Here is a 17,689-nt window from a genome sequence, read left to right on the forward strand (position 1 = left end):
TTTAATAATAAAAAAATTCCTAATACCTATACGGAAAAAATGCTTTAAATAATCATCATCAAAATTCAATCTTTCAAAATCTATAACAATTATTACCTATGTAACCCTTAAACAAGCATAATGCATCTAATATACTAATTAGTTATTACTTATATTACTTATTTGTAGGAATTATCAATACCGTCCAGTTCAGGCAGTTCACATTTACCAACAAACAGTGAAAACAAGGTAAATATGTACAATCAATAATATTACACAAAACACAATACACAGTGTACTTTAAAAATGTTTTTTAAAACTACAATATTAGTACAATTATATTTTGCAGTTGGAAGATATAATTTTACTGAAGCCAGATATTGGATTTTACATAGGAAAAACAAACATTGATGATTACACAAAAAAGGCAATATTGGAAAATCACTGGTATCCACCTGAAGATTATGTTTTTCCACACTCTGAGCATAATCGTAATAATAAAGTCCGTAAACGATATCCATCATTTAAACATTTCAAATCATATAACTGGTTAGTTTTGTCAGATCTATGTCGAGGATTGTTTTGCAAATATTGTTTCCTGTTTGCGCCTTCTACCGCATCGAATAATCAATTAAATATACTTGTTAAAAAACCATTAATAACATTTGCAAAACTAGATGGCCAAGATGGTACGCTTAATATGCATTCAAGAAATAAATATCACCATAATGCTGTTCAGTCTGGAAAAATCTTTCTACAAACTTACTTATGTCCGGAAAAAGACATTATTAATCAAGTATGTTCACAAAGAGTGCAACAAATCAAAGACAATCGTGAAAGGTTACGCCCAATTATAGAGTCATTAATATTTTGTGGTCGGCAGAATATTGCTCTGAGAGGCCATAGAGATGATGGGTCATTAATAGATACTGATGGGAATGACAATGTATCTATTACATCAAATGAAGGAAATTTCAGAGAAGTACTTCGATTACGAATACGTTCGGGTGATGAAAAATTAAAAAAACATATTGAAACTACTTCATCTCGTTCAACATACATTGGGAAAAATACTCAAAATGATATCTTAAACTGTATTGGTAAAGTTATTAAAACACATGTTGTGGACAATGTTAAAAAGGCTGGTGTATATTCGATAATGTTTGATGAAACTACGGATATTTCATGCACCGAGCAACTTACTTTAGTATTGAGGTATGTGATAAATAATGAAATTCATGAAGATTTTGTGACATTTTTGGATGCTTACCAATCTATTAGACAAGAAGATAAATCAAATTCCGGGGAGTCAAAGCTTACTGGACATGCTCTTGGACATATTGTTATTGATGTTTTAACTAAAGATTTTGGGATTGATTTAAAATTATGTGTTGGAATTGGTACTGATGGGTGTAGTGTGATGATATCGCAAGATTGTGGAGCGGTAACAGAAATTTTAAAACAGTGTACAAATGCTGTTCGTTGCCCTTGTTATAACCATGCATTAAACAACTCTTTGGCCCAGTCATCTAAAATAGTTTCAGTAAGAAATACGATTGGAACATTAAAAGAAATAATTTCATTTTTTAATGCTTCAGCAAAAAGACATTTAGTGTTGAAAAATATCCTTGGCAAAACCTTAACTGGTTTGTGCCAGACCAGATGGATTGAGATGCATGATGGTATCTTGCAATTTAAATCAGCTCTCCCTAAGGTAATATTATATTCATACAATCATACATTTATATGTATATTGGTTATTAATTATTTTTAATATGAATTTGTTTAGATTGTTGAAGCACTAACTGAAGTATCAATATGGTCAGAAAGAATATCGTCTAGCAAAGCTTCAATTTTGTTGTCAGCCATAAACAATAGTGAGTTTATTATATGTATATTAGCTATGGTTGATGTACTTAAACTAACAATGCCAATATCACGACTTTTGCAATCAACGTCATTGGACTTAGCAAATGCTTCTTCATCAATAGATGGGGTAAAAGAAATTTTAGAGGAAAAACGTAAAAATTGTGTTTCTGAATTTAAAACAATTTTTTCAAATGCAAGTGACTTAGCTACAGTTATTGGATTTGACTTAAGAATGCCTAGAATAGTTGGGAAACAAATAAATCGTAGCAATTATCAAGCAAAAGATACTGAACAATATTATTTGCGAAGTATTTACATACCACTATTGGACACTGTGAAAACAGATATGACTTTGAGATTATCAATCAGTACTTTAGAAGCTTTCGATTTACGTTTATTAATTCCTAAAACAATTGTAGTGTTAACTGACAAAGATTCCTGCGAGAAAAAAAATATAATAAAAAGAATTTTAAACGTAGCAACTAAATTTTCTAAATTAAATGCAGAAGTTAAATTGATGACTCCTGATTTATTAGAAGGTATCTACTTAATAACAAATAACCAAACATAATCAATACCTATGCTTTTTTAAAATTTTTTTTTATCTCTAGGTGAAGTTATGTTATGGATCCATAAATGGAAGAAATGTACACCAGACCAACGACCGATTACAGCATTAGATGCCTTAACAAAATGTGATAATGAAATATTTCCTACTATAAGATTGTATTTACAAATATTAGCAACACTCCCAGTCAGTGTTGCATCGGCTGAGAGAAGTTTTTCGACTCTACGCAGAGTTAAAACTTGGCTTCGATCAAGGATGGACGAGGATCGTTTAACAAGTTTATGCTTGCTAAACGTACATCAAAATATTAATATGTATGATAAAGTGGACGATATAATAGAATTATTTGCAAAACAAAAAAAAAGAAGGCTGGAGTTTGTTGTATAAATATTTTATTAAATAAAACCAAATATAATGTGTAAATACAAGACATTATTTATTGACAAACTTACAGGTCCCAGGTTAGAATATTCTCTAAGTCCCCTTTGCAATTTAGTGATAGCTGAAAAAAAATGGCCCCCCCCTTTGTAAGTCTCTGAAGCCGCGCCTGAATCCAATACTATAATAATTAATAACACAAACATTTCTGTACTTTTTCTTGGTAACATAATTTTGTGTATATTAATATATTTTATTTATTAGAAAGGCAATAAGCTATTATCATTTTATAGTATTAGATGTTTGTAGTACAAATAAGTAATAACAATAATTTATTATCGATAAGAGAAATACAGCTGACCACCAGATTCTGAAAATTGGAAAGAAAATTCTAAAAATAACTTGAAAACTAAATTATCGTTTAAAGTAAATAGGTATAAAGTATAGACGTTATAGTTGTTTAGAATACTATAATATATACATGATAATTGATAATATTATGCTGGTCTATACTTGAAGACTAAAATACAATACAATATTATGAATTATAGTGCGCTTGCATCGGCCAGTCCCTTACGTTGTTCGTAATCAGTGTTGAGTTGTATCTAGATACATTTATCTAGATGAAAATTAAGTACCTTTATCTTATCTAGATGAATAAATTATATAATATCTAAATGGTATCTAAGATTTAAGTTATGGAAATCTACATAAATATCTAGATAAATCTCGTTTTATAATGCACATTTTTCATTTAGTCATTTTCCATCAAATATTATAATAATATGATACTACGCAAGTATGTTTAATGACGATTCATTATTATCGAATTAACAATAACACCCGTACGCCGACCGCAGACGCTGTCGAGGTCGTATATCAATACAAGCTGTTATACCCCACGATAATGTCCCGTCGATCAGTAAATAATGTGGAAAAAACTAAAAATAGTTCTCGACCGGCAAGAATACACACGCACATCTATTTTGTATTGACAATACCAATTCCCAATTGGATGTTATAAATAATAATATTTGCACTTTAATTTAATTTCTTATTTTAAAAACTTATTTAAATTTGCAGTTTGAATGTTATGTAAAAAATATAAACTAGTTTTTTAAACCAGAAAATATATGTTAATTAGTAATTAACCATGATTTTGGTTATTTGATATTTTGTTATACGTTGAAATTGGTACCTACTGTATGCTAAATATAATATATAGGTATTTAAATATTTTATATGTATATTTATTCATTAGATAAATATATTTTTGACACAAAACGAGCCTTCCTGGTTTGCATCCCTTAATCTATTACTCAACCAAGAATCCAATAACATGTCAAGCATTAATACAAATTAACTAGTGTAAGATATAAATCTAGATGAAAAAATATTATCTACATATTTATCTAGATAAAAATTGAATATTCTATCTTGATATTAATCTAGATATTGATTTAGCTAGTAATCTAATATTTATCTAGATGTTATTTTTGCTATCTGAACTCAACACTGTTCGTAATCGTACATATAAATTAGAAACTAGAAAGACACATTCACTCTTTATGTGATTTACTTAAAAAAAAATAGATTAACTTTTTTTAAACTGAGTAAAGTTAATTTTTTTTCTATATTTACTTTTAACTTATCGAGTTAAGTTTATAATTTGTTAACTGTTAACTTTTAACTCATCGATCTTGTGTCCTCTTAACTTAACTTGACTTGAGTTAATTATTTTCATTAACTTGCCCACCTTTGATTGTTTTCTTTGGGATCTTTTATTGATAAAAATAGGAGGTGGGCCAGCAATGGTACACTTATACTACTCAAGCAAACAGAGTTTAAAACGTGGTGCCGAAAAGAATACAGAAAAGAAACCTAAAAAAAAGCAGACGAAAATGGTGAGATAAAACATTTTTATGATGATAGCATAAATTATTTATTTATTCTTTTTATTTTTTTTATAGGCTACATCATCATAATACAGAGATAACGTGGGTGATCTTTTTAGATTAAAAGATTATGAGGAAGCAGTGACAAATTCGCTAACTTTCCGTCAAGGTTAGCCGTCAAGGCTATCACTACTAAAACTACTTTTGAGGTCAAGCCAACTGATTTCTGGGTCTTGACTCGTCATAAAAGTTCAAATATTGTGAATGTTGCACTTAAGGATAGGTAAATACTGGAAACACCTTTTGTATCTGTTAAACAGTATGATTCTATTTTACTATTTTATGTTAACAGATGGCGTCATTCCGAAGCATCGGTCAAGGTCTTCACAAGCGATAAATCGAAGGATCAGGCGTTGAACAACAGCTTGAATCAGAAAATGCAAGTGATATTTGATACAATGCTCCATTCAAATGATACAATAATCGAAATTTGTTTACTAATTAATAAACCAACTGTAACACTCTTCTTACCAAATGGGCGGATGTCGAAAGTTGATTTCGACACGATTATTTCTGGAGCTATGACGAATATTATTTTTTCAATAAATTAAAAAAATAAGGTATAATGTGTCTGACAGAGGTTATAATTTAAACTAACAATCTGTTTACGCTAGAGTTGAATTACTTCATACACGATAAACTAATGATTGAAAATCGTTGATATATTTTTGTAAATTCATTTTTTATAAATTGAGTAAGTAACTTGAGAAAACATAACTTCACTAAACAACGAATCATTAATTACTGAATAGTGAATAATAATAAAAAATGAGTAACTTAAAAATTCGGATATAAAAAAAACAATTTTTTCGTAATTAAAAAGTTGCTTATCAAATTTAAAAAAAACTGTAAATAACGTAAATGAAAAAATATAGTTTTGTGTACACGGTAAATATTTTCGTATGAGGGGTAAATAGGTGGACACTGAGGTGAAATTACCGTATTGTGTGATACGGTAATTCTGAGGCGTAACTTGACATGCAAATTGACGTTTGTTCTCACTTTGGTAGTTGTGTCTAGGTGATGCTGATTTCTGGTATTGTTGTGAAGCGTGTAAAGTGGTCAGTTTTGGTTGGGATTTATTTGTGGCCACCTTTTCACGCCCATTGCTGGGATGGCTGGCGGATGCGCCTTTGCAATACTTTGTTAAAAACGTAATAAATTCCTCTATACTAGGGTCATCATTGGTGTCAACTAGAAGCTCCCATTGAACTCGTAACTGATGATCCATCTTCATCTGGAACAGATGTAGTAACATGGGGTCCCATTGTTCTACTGCATAACTTTGGTTCATGAGTGCTCCAATTGATTCCGTAATTATATTCAACACCTGCCGAATGGATTTCGCATCACTAAACGGAGGTAGTATAGTGGAAGAAGGAAGAACAGTTTAGTTATCGTGGAGTGGGGTGTCTCTGTGGTCTAATCGGTTTGGTGCAATGACCACAGAGCTCACACCGATAGGGGACTTAATATTAACTTAAGCTTAAGGCAACCTGCGATACTTGTAGTGTAATGATTCTAATATGGTAACTTTGGAACCACAGGTAAGAGTGCATTATATCTTATTATAATATTGAATTTGAAAGAAGTAAAAATTAATATACATTTTAAACTTTATTTCTGTGAATACTTTTATAGTCTACAAATTAACATGATGGGTTGATAATAAACAGTTATTTAATATTTTATATCTATCATCTCATCAATTGTATCAAAAAAAGTTTTAAATTTTTAATGTAAATTTGATTTTCTAAATATTTATTAACTGTGTTGAAGTAAGTTGTATAACTGTCAACTTATAACAAAGATATAGCACAGTACATAATGCTTCTAATTCGGCTTACTGGATTTTTGTTGCTCATATCATTTATTGCATAATAATATGCTTATGCTATTAGCTTATTATAATATTTGAAGCTATAATGTATTTTAATTTATAGTTGCTACTGCACAGTGACAGTCATAGCATTAATTTATATACATATGAATGCATTATAATAAATTACATAAGAAGAAGATATATTTCAAACAAATTAAAATGGTGAACTAAAATATTATCTACTGACTATATACATACATATCAATATCTTTTAATAAAATCATCCAGAAATGTATAGGTAGTTGATGAAAAAAAAATATTTAATACTCTAGTGTGAAAATAACTGCTTAACTGTGCTAGCTGGCCATCAAAATTACCTCACACACACATTCAAATTTGCTACTGCACATTTGAATAATTATGCTATTACACATTGCGTATGTAACTACACATAAAAAAGGCCCTGCTGAATATTTGCTTGTAGTTGATATTTTATAATTACTTATTTAGATGTTTCATATACATGTCATGTTTGAAATACATTGAAAAAAAGCAAAATACCCAAGGCTAAAGTGTTTTAACAATAAACTCGGATGTAGCATGTGCAAAGAATTTGCTGAATTCAAATATTTTAAAAGCCATAATATTGAAATGGCAAAAGAATGGATTTGTTGCCAAATAGACAGTAGTAATAATCCCAAAAAAATAACTCGGACTTCAGGAATAAAATTAAAAAACATAATTCTTCTAAAGCACATACAACTGCTTTCAATGTTGCAACTTAAAAAGAAACAAATTCACTTATAATTAAAAAAAATTATTTTTTAAAACATGCTTTTCTTAATTCTACTTAATATATGAACTAAAAAGTTGAAAATAAACTTACTTTTAAAACGATTTCTTAATGAAACTTCAAGGTTATCAAGATATTACCAAAAGTGTATGTATAATGTATTTGTTGCAACATTTTTAAAACTTGTGAATTACAAAAAACGAAAAGCATGGGGCTCCTATGAGTCAAAAAGATCTCTTACAAAATTGGAATTATGATCAATAATCTTTAAAATACTTATCATAAAGTTTATTTAATGATTCAGCTGTATAGTGACTTTACATAGGAGTTATTATAAGTGCCCCATGCTTTTCGTTTTTTGTAATTCACAAGTTTTAAAAATTTTGCAACAAATACATTATATATACACTTTTAGTAATATCTTGATAACCTTGAAGTTTCATTAAGAAATTGTTTTCAAAGTAAGTTTATTTTCAACTTTTTAGTTCATGTATTAAGTAGAATTAAGAAAAGCATGTTTTTTTATTTTCTACTTTTTAGTGATAACAATAAATTAGAAACAAACGATTTTTTGAAAGCATAATTTTTTTTTATTTACGGTACATTCAAATATGCATAGTATAAATAGTATAAATTAGTATAAATTAGCTTATTAAATTTTTTTTTTTCGTAGTAAGTAAATATGTAAGACTATATTAAAATTATTTCATTTTTTCTCATTCTTTCCATTTCAAACTTTTTTTTTCAAACTTCACAAAATTGTCCACAAAATGTGTTAATTGCAACTCTTTTTCGGTAGCCGAACGTTCCCGCCGTTGTCTGCGTATATTTTCCAGATGAACTTCTCGATCTTGGGGAGTCTGTGCTGCACAACGTTGCAAATATCATTCATGTTCCGCTTGCTTCCGGGCTTCTTTCTGAGGAGGTGTTTCTGCGTCCCGTTGTTGAATCCTGTTTTCACGTTGTTGTAAAAGGCGTTTATTTTTTGTCTAATCTTGCCTGTTTAGCTTCTGAGCACTCGTTAGCCTTCTTTTCTTGATACTTCAGACGAACTCGTTCAAGGGTTCTTTTTCGTTGAGTTGCGGTCTCTTTATTTCTCATGTTTAAAGAATTAATATAATTATAATAGTCAACAGACAACAACTCACCTTAGAAATTCTTGAAGAGATTCCTTCTTGCTTCACGAACTAGTATAAAATGATTAAATATTGAAACACCTATCTATAATATTGTTCTGTGTCAGGCTCCACCTATTTTGGCCCCCACTACATCAACCGTTCAAGGTCCGTGCTCGTAGTGAAGCCACGCCCATGCGCACAACTTGGCCGCCGTAGCCTGATTTTATTTTGAATAGACTATAGAATAATATAGAAGTGACACTCCCATCCCACTTCACTTTTTTTGACCAAGTATAACTTAGCGGGTATTTCACTTAGAGACCCCGGACCGAGGGGGATTTCAGTTTTTAAGGCCCCAGATGAATTTCCACTATTAAGGAACCAAAGCCCCCTCCACATTTTGAGTTAAGTATAAATCGGCGGGAATTCAAGTTAAAGACCTTGGACCAAGTAGGAACACTTCCCTATGTTAAGGACTACAGTTTTTCGCTTTAGGGAACAGGGGCACCCCTCCCCCCAATTTTGGATTTTGTTTTTTTGCTGGATTTAGGTTCGGTAGGCCACTAGGAGCAACCAGTCAAAGGGGAAACTCGGGGTTTGTGTTTTTTGTTTTTGTTAGCCTTTTTTTTTTGTTGCGCTCTTGAGATGACCTCCAGATACACCCGTCATCGGCGACCTGGTTGTCCAAGTCAAGAATTGACAACGAAGTCATGTATTGTCACCGACCTTAGACTTCCATACAAAATTTGAGCCTCCTAGTTCCTGTAGAAGTGATTTAAATTGAACTCGCAAGATTTAATGACAACAGAAATAAATGAATGAAACATTGTGAGTTAAAGAAAAGCATGTAAAAACTTTGAAGATACTGAAAACAAAATAAATAAATCAACTCATTTAGTTTTTCGTACTGCATACCATATTGCCAAATATAATCGTCCATTTGATGATCACATTAAACTTATAAAACTTCAAGAACTCTAAAGTCAAAAGTTTGCAATACTTAGCATTCGAGATAATCATCTACTAAATAATTGACCACATATCATCTGTGGTGAAAAGAAGAATTGTTTCTAAAATACTTGAAACTGAAGAAAAATTATCCTTTTTCATTGATGAATCTACCACTATAAGTACTTTGAGTGGAATGGTGGTACGTATACGAGCAGCTATTTCTTGTTTATTTATTTATTTATTTTCATATTTTTAGACTTAGTGGAATTATCAAATCAAACAGCTGAAAATATAGTTCATCAACTAATTAAATGTTTACATCAAGGTGGATTTAATGATCAGTATTTGCAATAAAATTGGGTTTCTTTGTGGGCAATGGAGCGAATGTGCTACTTGGTAAACAAAATGGTGTAGCAAAGATTTAAAGATCTCTATCCTCTAATTTTCAGTTGACACTGTCTAAATTGAACTGGCTGTTCATGACTCAATAAAAGACATAGGTGCATTAAACCACTTTAAATCTTTCATTGATTTTTCATACGTATTATACAACGCTTCTCCTAAGAGTCAAAATGAACTCAGAAATGTGCGTTGTGAATTTTTTTTTTTTTTTGAAACTGGGTAGAGTTCTTGATGTTCAATGGGTGGCCAGTAGCTGGAGGGCCATTAACATTGTATGGAAAACATTTCCAGCTTTATGTGATCATTCTTGTAATGCAGCAAATGATTCGACTAAAGATTCTAAAACTAGAAACAAATACCTTGGCCTAAAAAAAAGATTAGCAAGTCCAGAATTTTTATCAGACCTGAGTTTGATGTGCGACTGTCTACAAGAATTATCTACACTTTCTAATTAATTACAAGAACGTACAACTACACTTATCCAAGGCCAAAAGCACATTCAAAGAACGATAAGGATTATAGAATCATTTAAAGTTATGGTGTTTAAAAATATTCAACTTTCAACTAACACTAAATTAATTAATATTAATCCAAAACGGTTTATTTCAAGCATTTCCAATAACCTTAAACATAGATTACTTGAAAATAGCAATGAAGAGACTATTATTCAGGATTCGTTGATCATGGATATTAGCATCTGGCCAGAAAATACTAATATAAGGCATGGGGAAAATGAGATTAAGCGTATATGTAAGCGGTTTTTACTTTATGAACAAAATGCTATCAATGGTATTCGATAACTAACTGAAGGTAATTCCCTTTTGCCAAAAAAAATCACTCCCGAAGTCTATAATTTGTGTAAAACATTTCCAATATCAACAGCTGAGTGTGAAAGAGGGTTTAGTGTAATGAATAATATTTGTACAAAGCTCAGAGCTAGACTATCAATGGTAAACATAGCTAATTTAATATTTATTAATATAAATGGCCCTATGTTGGATAACTGGGACCCTGAATATTATGTGAAAACGTGGCTGGTTCATCATAGAACAACTGAAGATTCAAGATCCAAACTAATTCAGCCAAACAAACATAAAGGCAAAGAAGACAAAATGAGTTTGTGGAAAATATAGTAACTAGTTATAAATTATTTTAAGTTGTATTCCTTATGAATGACATTGTCAACATGAAGTTTGATATTAATAAATGAAGTTACCAATCAGCTGTAAATATTTATCTAGATTAAACTATAATATTAATAATTAACACACAGACAGAAATACTGTGTGTAAAACAGAAAAAGAGAAGATTATAGTACAAATTGTTGAATGTTGTGTCTAATATGTGTGAGTATCCAAGATTTCTAGCGTAGCGAGAACTTTTTTTTGCAATAAAATTTAGTTTTTAAGTGCGTATACCCAAAAATTTGTTCACCAATACACCACTGCTTACATCAGTCATGGCTGCAATAATACATGTACACATTGCAATGGTTGACATAATATAAAACTCTTGTTTTAAAAAAGCATGTATTATTCACAGTTCTTATGCGCTTTCTGAACATACCAAGATATATTGTCTTTTCCAAAAGCTTTTTTACCTTAAACATCTGCATACAACATATGGGACCACTCTTTATACGAAAATTTGAAAGTTCCCTCAGAAAACTGACATTCATCACTGTTGTATAGTTTTGGGAAACAATTTTTCGTTTCCAAATGCAGCACAAGACCAGACTTTTAACAGGAGTTTTCTTAAAATATGAATTCCTAAGGGGACTTGGCACAAGACCAACATTTTTTCTGCATTCTAATTTATTTGGTGTAACAAGATCAGATTCAACAATTATGTTTTCAGGTAGAATAGGAGTAATACTAGGTATTAGTGGATTACTAAATCCATATTTGCACTTCTTAACGAATTTTTTTATTATTTTAACTTAAAAATTGGTTAATTTGTAAATTATAGGGCAACAACGCTAACAACAGTCAACACTCAACAATACGTGGACTTGGAAAACACAATATTTCGTTAATCGTTTGATAATGATTTACATATAGTAATTGCACATTTCTACCCATGATAGCCGAACAGATTACCCAGAATACGATAAATGTAATAATAATAATGTCTGTCAAAAGGTTTCTATTTCCATCGACGACAGGCAGCTTTTATATGACTTGTTAGATACAAATATTGTCGCATAGTCGCTAAATACATAAGACCAGCTTTATGTAAAAAAACTTCTAATTTTGTAACTGATACAAAAAATCTCAGTTGGGGCAATGGCCCCCACTGGCCCCCCTTCCGGGCGACCCTGATTAGCAGTGCTTACCTATCTCCAAACTCTCCTCCTCAATCCTATGAGACCTTTATGTCTACTGTTGAAAATCTACTTTCCATTTATTCTGACCATTCGTTTATCTTCTGTGGTGACTTTAATCTTCCAAATGCTTCTTGGTATAATGACAACCATGGTCTGATTTATTCTTCTACCTCTGGTTTTCTTATTAATTGTCTTCCGGATACTTTTGCAGCGAATAACTTCTTTCAGATCAACGACATTTTCAATCAATCTGGGTCACTATTAGATCTTATCTTTGTAAATCTTAATTAGTATAAGGTTAAAGCTGCATTGGTCCCAGTGGTACCAGAAGACCGCTATCACCCTGCGTTGTTCATAGACTTTATTCCAGTAACCAATATACCACAAATCGATTCTTCTCATTGCTACTTCAACTTCCGTAAGGCTAATTATCCTCTTATAAATACATTTTGGTTATCTTTTAATTGGTTGGAAACTTTTTCTAATTTAGATGTTACTTATGCTGCATATGCACTTTTTGATGCGCTACAATTATCCATTCTGTGACATGTCCTGAACGTAAAATTTTCTCGATCTAAATTACTTTCATGGTTTTCTAAAGAACTAATCAATCTAGTATTTAAAAAAAAAAGCTCACACAATATTAAAGAGCACTAACAAGCCAGATGATTATCAAAATTTCAGTTTTCTTCAGGCTAAATATAAACACTTGAGTAAACAATGTTACAAAAAAATTATCAGCTCTACCGAAGAAACTTTTTGTGCTAATCCATCTAAATTTTGGGATTTTGTTAGAAAGAATAAAACAGGTCAGTCTATTCCCTGGACAGTCACGCTCAATGGTATTATTAGTAAAAATAATAATGAGGCAGTTGACTTTTTCTCTAAACATTTGAATTCTGTGTATTCTAGATGAAACGTGAACTACAAAACTGATCCCTTATTCATGATCTTCCGAGCAACTGTTTCTTTGATATATCTGATGTCGAAAAAGATTTATCAAGCCTGAAAGGAAATAATTCCTGGCTCGGATAGCATCTCAGGTGATTTCTTATTCTCGATCAGATCGTCTATATGTTTCCCCTTATGGCTTCTATTTCGAAAATCACTTGATTCCGGAACCTACCCTGAAATACTCAAACTTAGTTTCATAACGCCGATATTTAAATCTGGTGATATTTATTATGCAGCTAACTATAGGAAAATAACTATCATCAGTCACATTGGTAAACTGTTTGAATCCTTAGTCTTAAGTTCTATCCAATCTGCGGTAAATAAAATCATAATAGATTAGCAACATGGGTTTCGCCCTAATCGGTCAGTTAACACATTCAATCTAGTGTTCACTGATTATGTGTTTGATGCCTTTGCAAAAAAGAATCAGGTTGACGTCATTTACACCAACTTCAGTAAAGGTGACAGGTGTAACGATTTACAGATTACTGACGCTTCATTTATGTCGCTCTCGATGAAATTGCTTAGGTAGACAGAACACAGGAACTTAGAGTACGATATTATAAATCATTCGCATAACTAAGCAGTCGAGTCCGAATAGTGTATTACGGACAACAGTAATCTCTGCATTTTTAAGTAACATAATTTATTTGATTTACTTAGGTATAATAACCTACCTTATAGATAAATCATAATAATTCAATCGTTTAAACTCGTACTACGCTACTTCTGTGGTATTCAATATACTACCCATAAGAACAGGGTTACTCAGGTGATAGTGTGTGGAGGCAACCTGAATTCGATCAACAATGCAGCTCGGCGGCGTAGATGTGATCGTCAAGGTATTGCCGCTCACGAATTGTGTTAGCGTATGGTACCTAATTGTCGTGCGATAGTAGTGGACTGTAATAGGAAAATTGAAATGGGTGGCGGAAAATGAAAGTGAGAAATAACAATGTGTCGAATTTCTGTATAAAAATATCAAAATAAATATGACGTATATTAAACGTTGCTACAGCGAAATACAGCTTACAGAACTATGTTAGTAGTAGGTGGGGGCCGACCACAAGCGGTCGCCAATACAACGGGACATTAATGACAAATAATACACTTATAAAAAAATAATGACTCAATGCTCGTGTGACAAAACAGTACGAGCGTAAATAATAATAATAATAAAATCGGTGGATGATAATAAATTTGATAATACGGACGGTACGACCTGATAGTAGCTGGACAAACTGCGTCGGTGATGAACAGCTGATCCGCGATCGATGGTCGTCGGTCGATGGGTGCGTGCGTAGGCTGTCGTCTGACGACGGCCAATACTGAATGCGTGTGCGGGTAATAACGGCGGTTACGTCACTACGCGTGCGGGCGCCGGTGCGCGTGCGAATATTTTGATCTTAATACAAAACATTAAGAGATGGATAGGTATGACGTGATTTTGACAATATCCTATACGCTAATGATACGCGGTCACGGCGAGAGCGTGACGCGCGAAAGTGCGAGGTGCTCGGACGACTTGGGTAGGTACACCACCGCGTGACGCGAGGGGCTACGGGCTGCTGAGTATTTACACGAAGTTGAACGGTTTAGCGAGGTGCTAAACGCAGTTGTGACGATTGGCTTCGAACGCGAGCACTATAATGGTGAGCAAAAACGACTCGGGCGGGCACGGAATCACAAAACGGATATTAACGGCGACGGGGCTCCGGTTCGCGCAGAGATCGGGCGGACACACAGACGAAGAAAACGATATTTGTCGAGACGGATGAGGACCGGTGACTTTGCGCTCTTGCGACATTTGCGATTTGCGACTCGCGATGACTGAAGGCACTGCGTTGGCGGCGGGGAACAGACCGCCGGCGGCACACCGATAGCGTTACCTCTCCAGAGATATCGGAACGGTCGCGCGGTGAACATTATCTGCGACGAATGACGATAACGTTAGGGTAAAGTCTAAAAACTGGCATACGCACCGAACAAATAGTGTACTGTATATATTATTACTTTTTAAATATTTAATAAACCTTGTATACGTTGCTATATCGTGTTCAATTGTGTTAGATTTATGAACGCAGGTCATAAGTTTCTAGGACCTGTAAAATATAACTTAGAAAACTTTATTAGTATAAATTCAACAACCCGGTTCACAAGATCGGTTCGTGTAGTTTGAATAGCTAACCAACTACTCCTTAACTGGATGGAATTAGGTATTAATATCGTCAGCCACTTAAAGTTTTAATAAACGAGGTAGGCGTGTTGCATTTGGTGGAGGCGCTGGGCGTTTTACTCCAAAATTGTTCAAATTATACTAGCACAATAATATCGATTTTAGTATCAAAAGTAATTTATGTCTTTGTTTGCTTGGTGATAATATTTAGATTGTAATCTATTATTATATTAAACTTGTTTATTTAGCAAATGTTTAAATACTATTTTATAAGAGCGGGTAATAATCAAACTATTCATATTTCTCAACGAACTTGGTTAATTTTAAACTTAGATAAGTCGATAGATGTCTGCAGTTTAAAGCCGAACGAATGTACATCATATATTCAAACAGTAAAGTAATCAGATATCACTGAAGCCTTTTCTAATTGTAGAAATATAAAATTACCTAGTGATGTTAAACAAATCGCTGAACTTAACACTGGGATTTTTTTTTCATTAGAACTTCCAAATAAACTTACAAAAGAGGAATTTAGACAGAAGCCCTTAGAGAAAAAAATTGAGTTACTCTCTGTACCAAAAACCTTATATCTTTATTATTTACTATCTGAAGATCTAATACAAATTTTAGGATTTTTAGGTGCCAAGTTTTCGATAAAAAGCGAAAAAACAGAATTACGACTACTATTAAGATCTATATTAAACAAAAATCAATTTGATGACGATTACGATAGTGATCCAGATTTTTTACCTGGTTAGGTTATAATACACTTTTTGACTTACAAAATAATTTGCATTAGGTAGAATCCGCAAAAGCAACAGTTAACGAACGAAACAGCACTAACAATTTCGATGCAGAAATAGAAGTATTAAATAAAAAATTAATAAAACAAAATACTTTTGTTGCTAATCAATTATCACATCATAATAATAATCCGAATAAATACTACAAAAGATATAGTAACAATAATAATAGTAATCAATACAATGAAGAAAAAACCTTCACTGACAAAAATAAGTTTAATAGAAATAATTACTACCAGCCGAATACAATTTTTCCAACTGGACAACATTTTAATAATAAAAATTTCAAGAACAATCAAAATCGTAATGTAGATTATAGAAATAACAATAATTATTGTAATCAAACACACCCAAATAGATATACACATGTAAATCATAATGGAAATAAAAGTAAATTTAATAATCAACGATATCAAAATAATTACGATAGTAAAAACTTCAATTTTCAAATAGTCAAACCCCTCTCCTACATAGAAAGTATGTAAATGTATTTATTTATTTATTTATTATATAATATGTAACTATTATGATAACTCTCCTCCACCATATTAAATAATTGTCTACAGCACTCGCCTGGTTTCCACAGCATACTACACAGCAAAGTTGGATACAACAGTAACTAATTATTAATTACCAGGGCTCGGGACTTAGCACCTAAAATCACTAAAATAAGAGCTTAAAAATATCATTATGAGCCCTCAATTAAGCATTAAAAAAAACTTAAATTTAATCAAAAAAATTTATTTAAAAAAAAATTTATTTTTTTTACATTATAAATTAAGTAGACATCATTTGTAATTGTGCTAAAAATAATATGATTAAAGGTAACAAATAGATTAGGAAAAGTTTCTAGTTTTACTAAAAAATTCCAACTTCTAGTTTCTAGACATTTTGCTTAATTGGTAAACGATTTTCTGAAATATTGCTGGAGAAAACCATAATTAAGAAAAAAAAACTAGTCAAAAAAGCACTTTCAAATTTCATTATTGAACGTGTTGTAACATATCATACACTTCTAAGTCCCGAGCCCTGGTAATTACTATTCTATGTAATAAGCTTTAATAATAACATTTTATTAAACTTATGGAACAACACATGCAAATGTGTCCCTTTAAACAATACAAATTCGACTCATAATTTTATAATTTTTAGTATTACATTTAAAATGTGAAAAGGATACAACAATATTGTGTTCAATAACTGATTAAACAATGAGTTATTGTCATCAATCATAATAGATGACAAGGCTGGAGAGGATAAATGATTTATTCTTGTCATCAAAATAATTGTGTAACAGCTTATGAGCTGAAGTCCACTATTCATGCTGAAACTCAAATAAAAAGTATACATTTCTATAAATTATAAAGGAATGTTTTCAGTGCCATGATTATGCAAGGAAAATGGGATATTGGACCCACTGACTGGGGTCTAGGACACTTCACCGCCGGACGTTTCGCCGCCACCGTTTCGTCGTTAAATATACCACCACAACTCGTACCAGAATATACCAGAGATCCAGCAGTGACACCACCAATACGAAATAATTTACAGTGATGCCTTGTTAGCGGCACTCGTCGCTACGCTCCTCGGCGCCG

The 17,689-nt window shown here is 31.9% G+C and overlaps 1 protein-coding gene across 1 annotated transcript; it reads left to right on the plus strand.

Annotated features, from left to right (window-relative positions):
* Positions 1-168: 168 nt before the first annotated feature.
* Positions 169-2,934, plus strand: LOC111030844 (52 kDa repressor of the inhibitor of the protein kinase-like; the record flags this gene model as incomplete). Its single annotated transcript, XM_022310544.1, has 4 exons — positions 169-228; positions 329-1,693; positions 1,769-2,387; positions 2,460-2,934. Coding segments are annotated over 4 exons (2,388 nt in total), but the record flags the coding sequence as incomplete, so codon positions are not given.
* Positions 2,935-17,689: the final 14,755 nt, after the last annotated feature.

Source organism: Myzus persicae, unplaced genomic scaffold (genome assembly GCF_001856785.1).
Source record: "Myzus persicae strain clone G006 unplaced genomic scaffold, MPER_G0061.0, whole genome shotgun sequence".
Classification (NCBI taxonomy): domain Eukaryota; kingdom Metazoa; phylum Arthropoda; class Insecta; order Hemiptera; family Aphididae; genus Myzus; species Myzus persicae.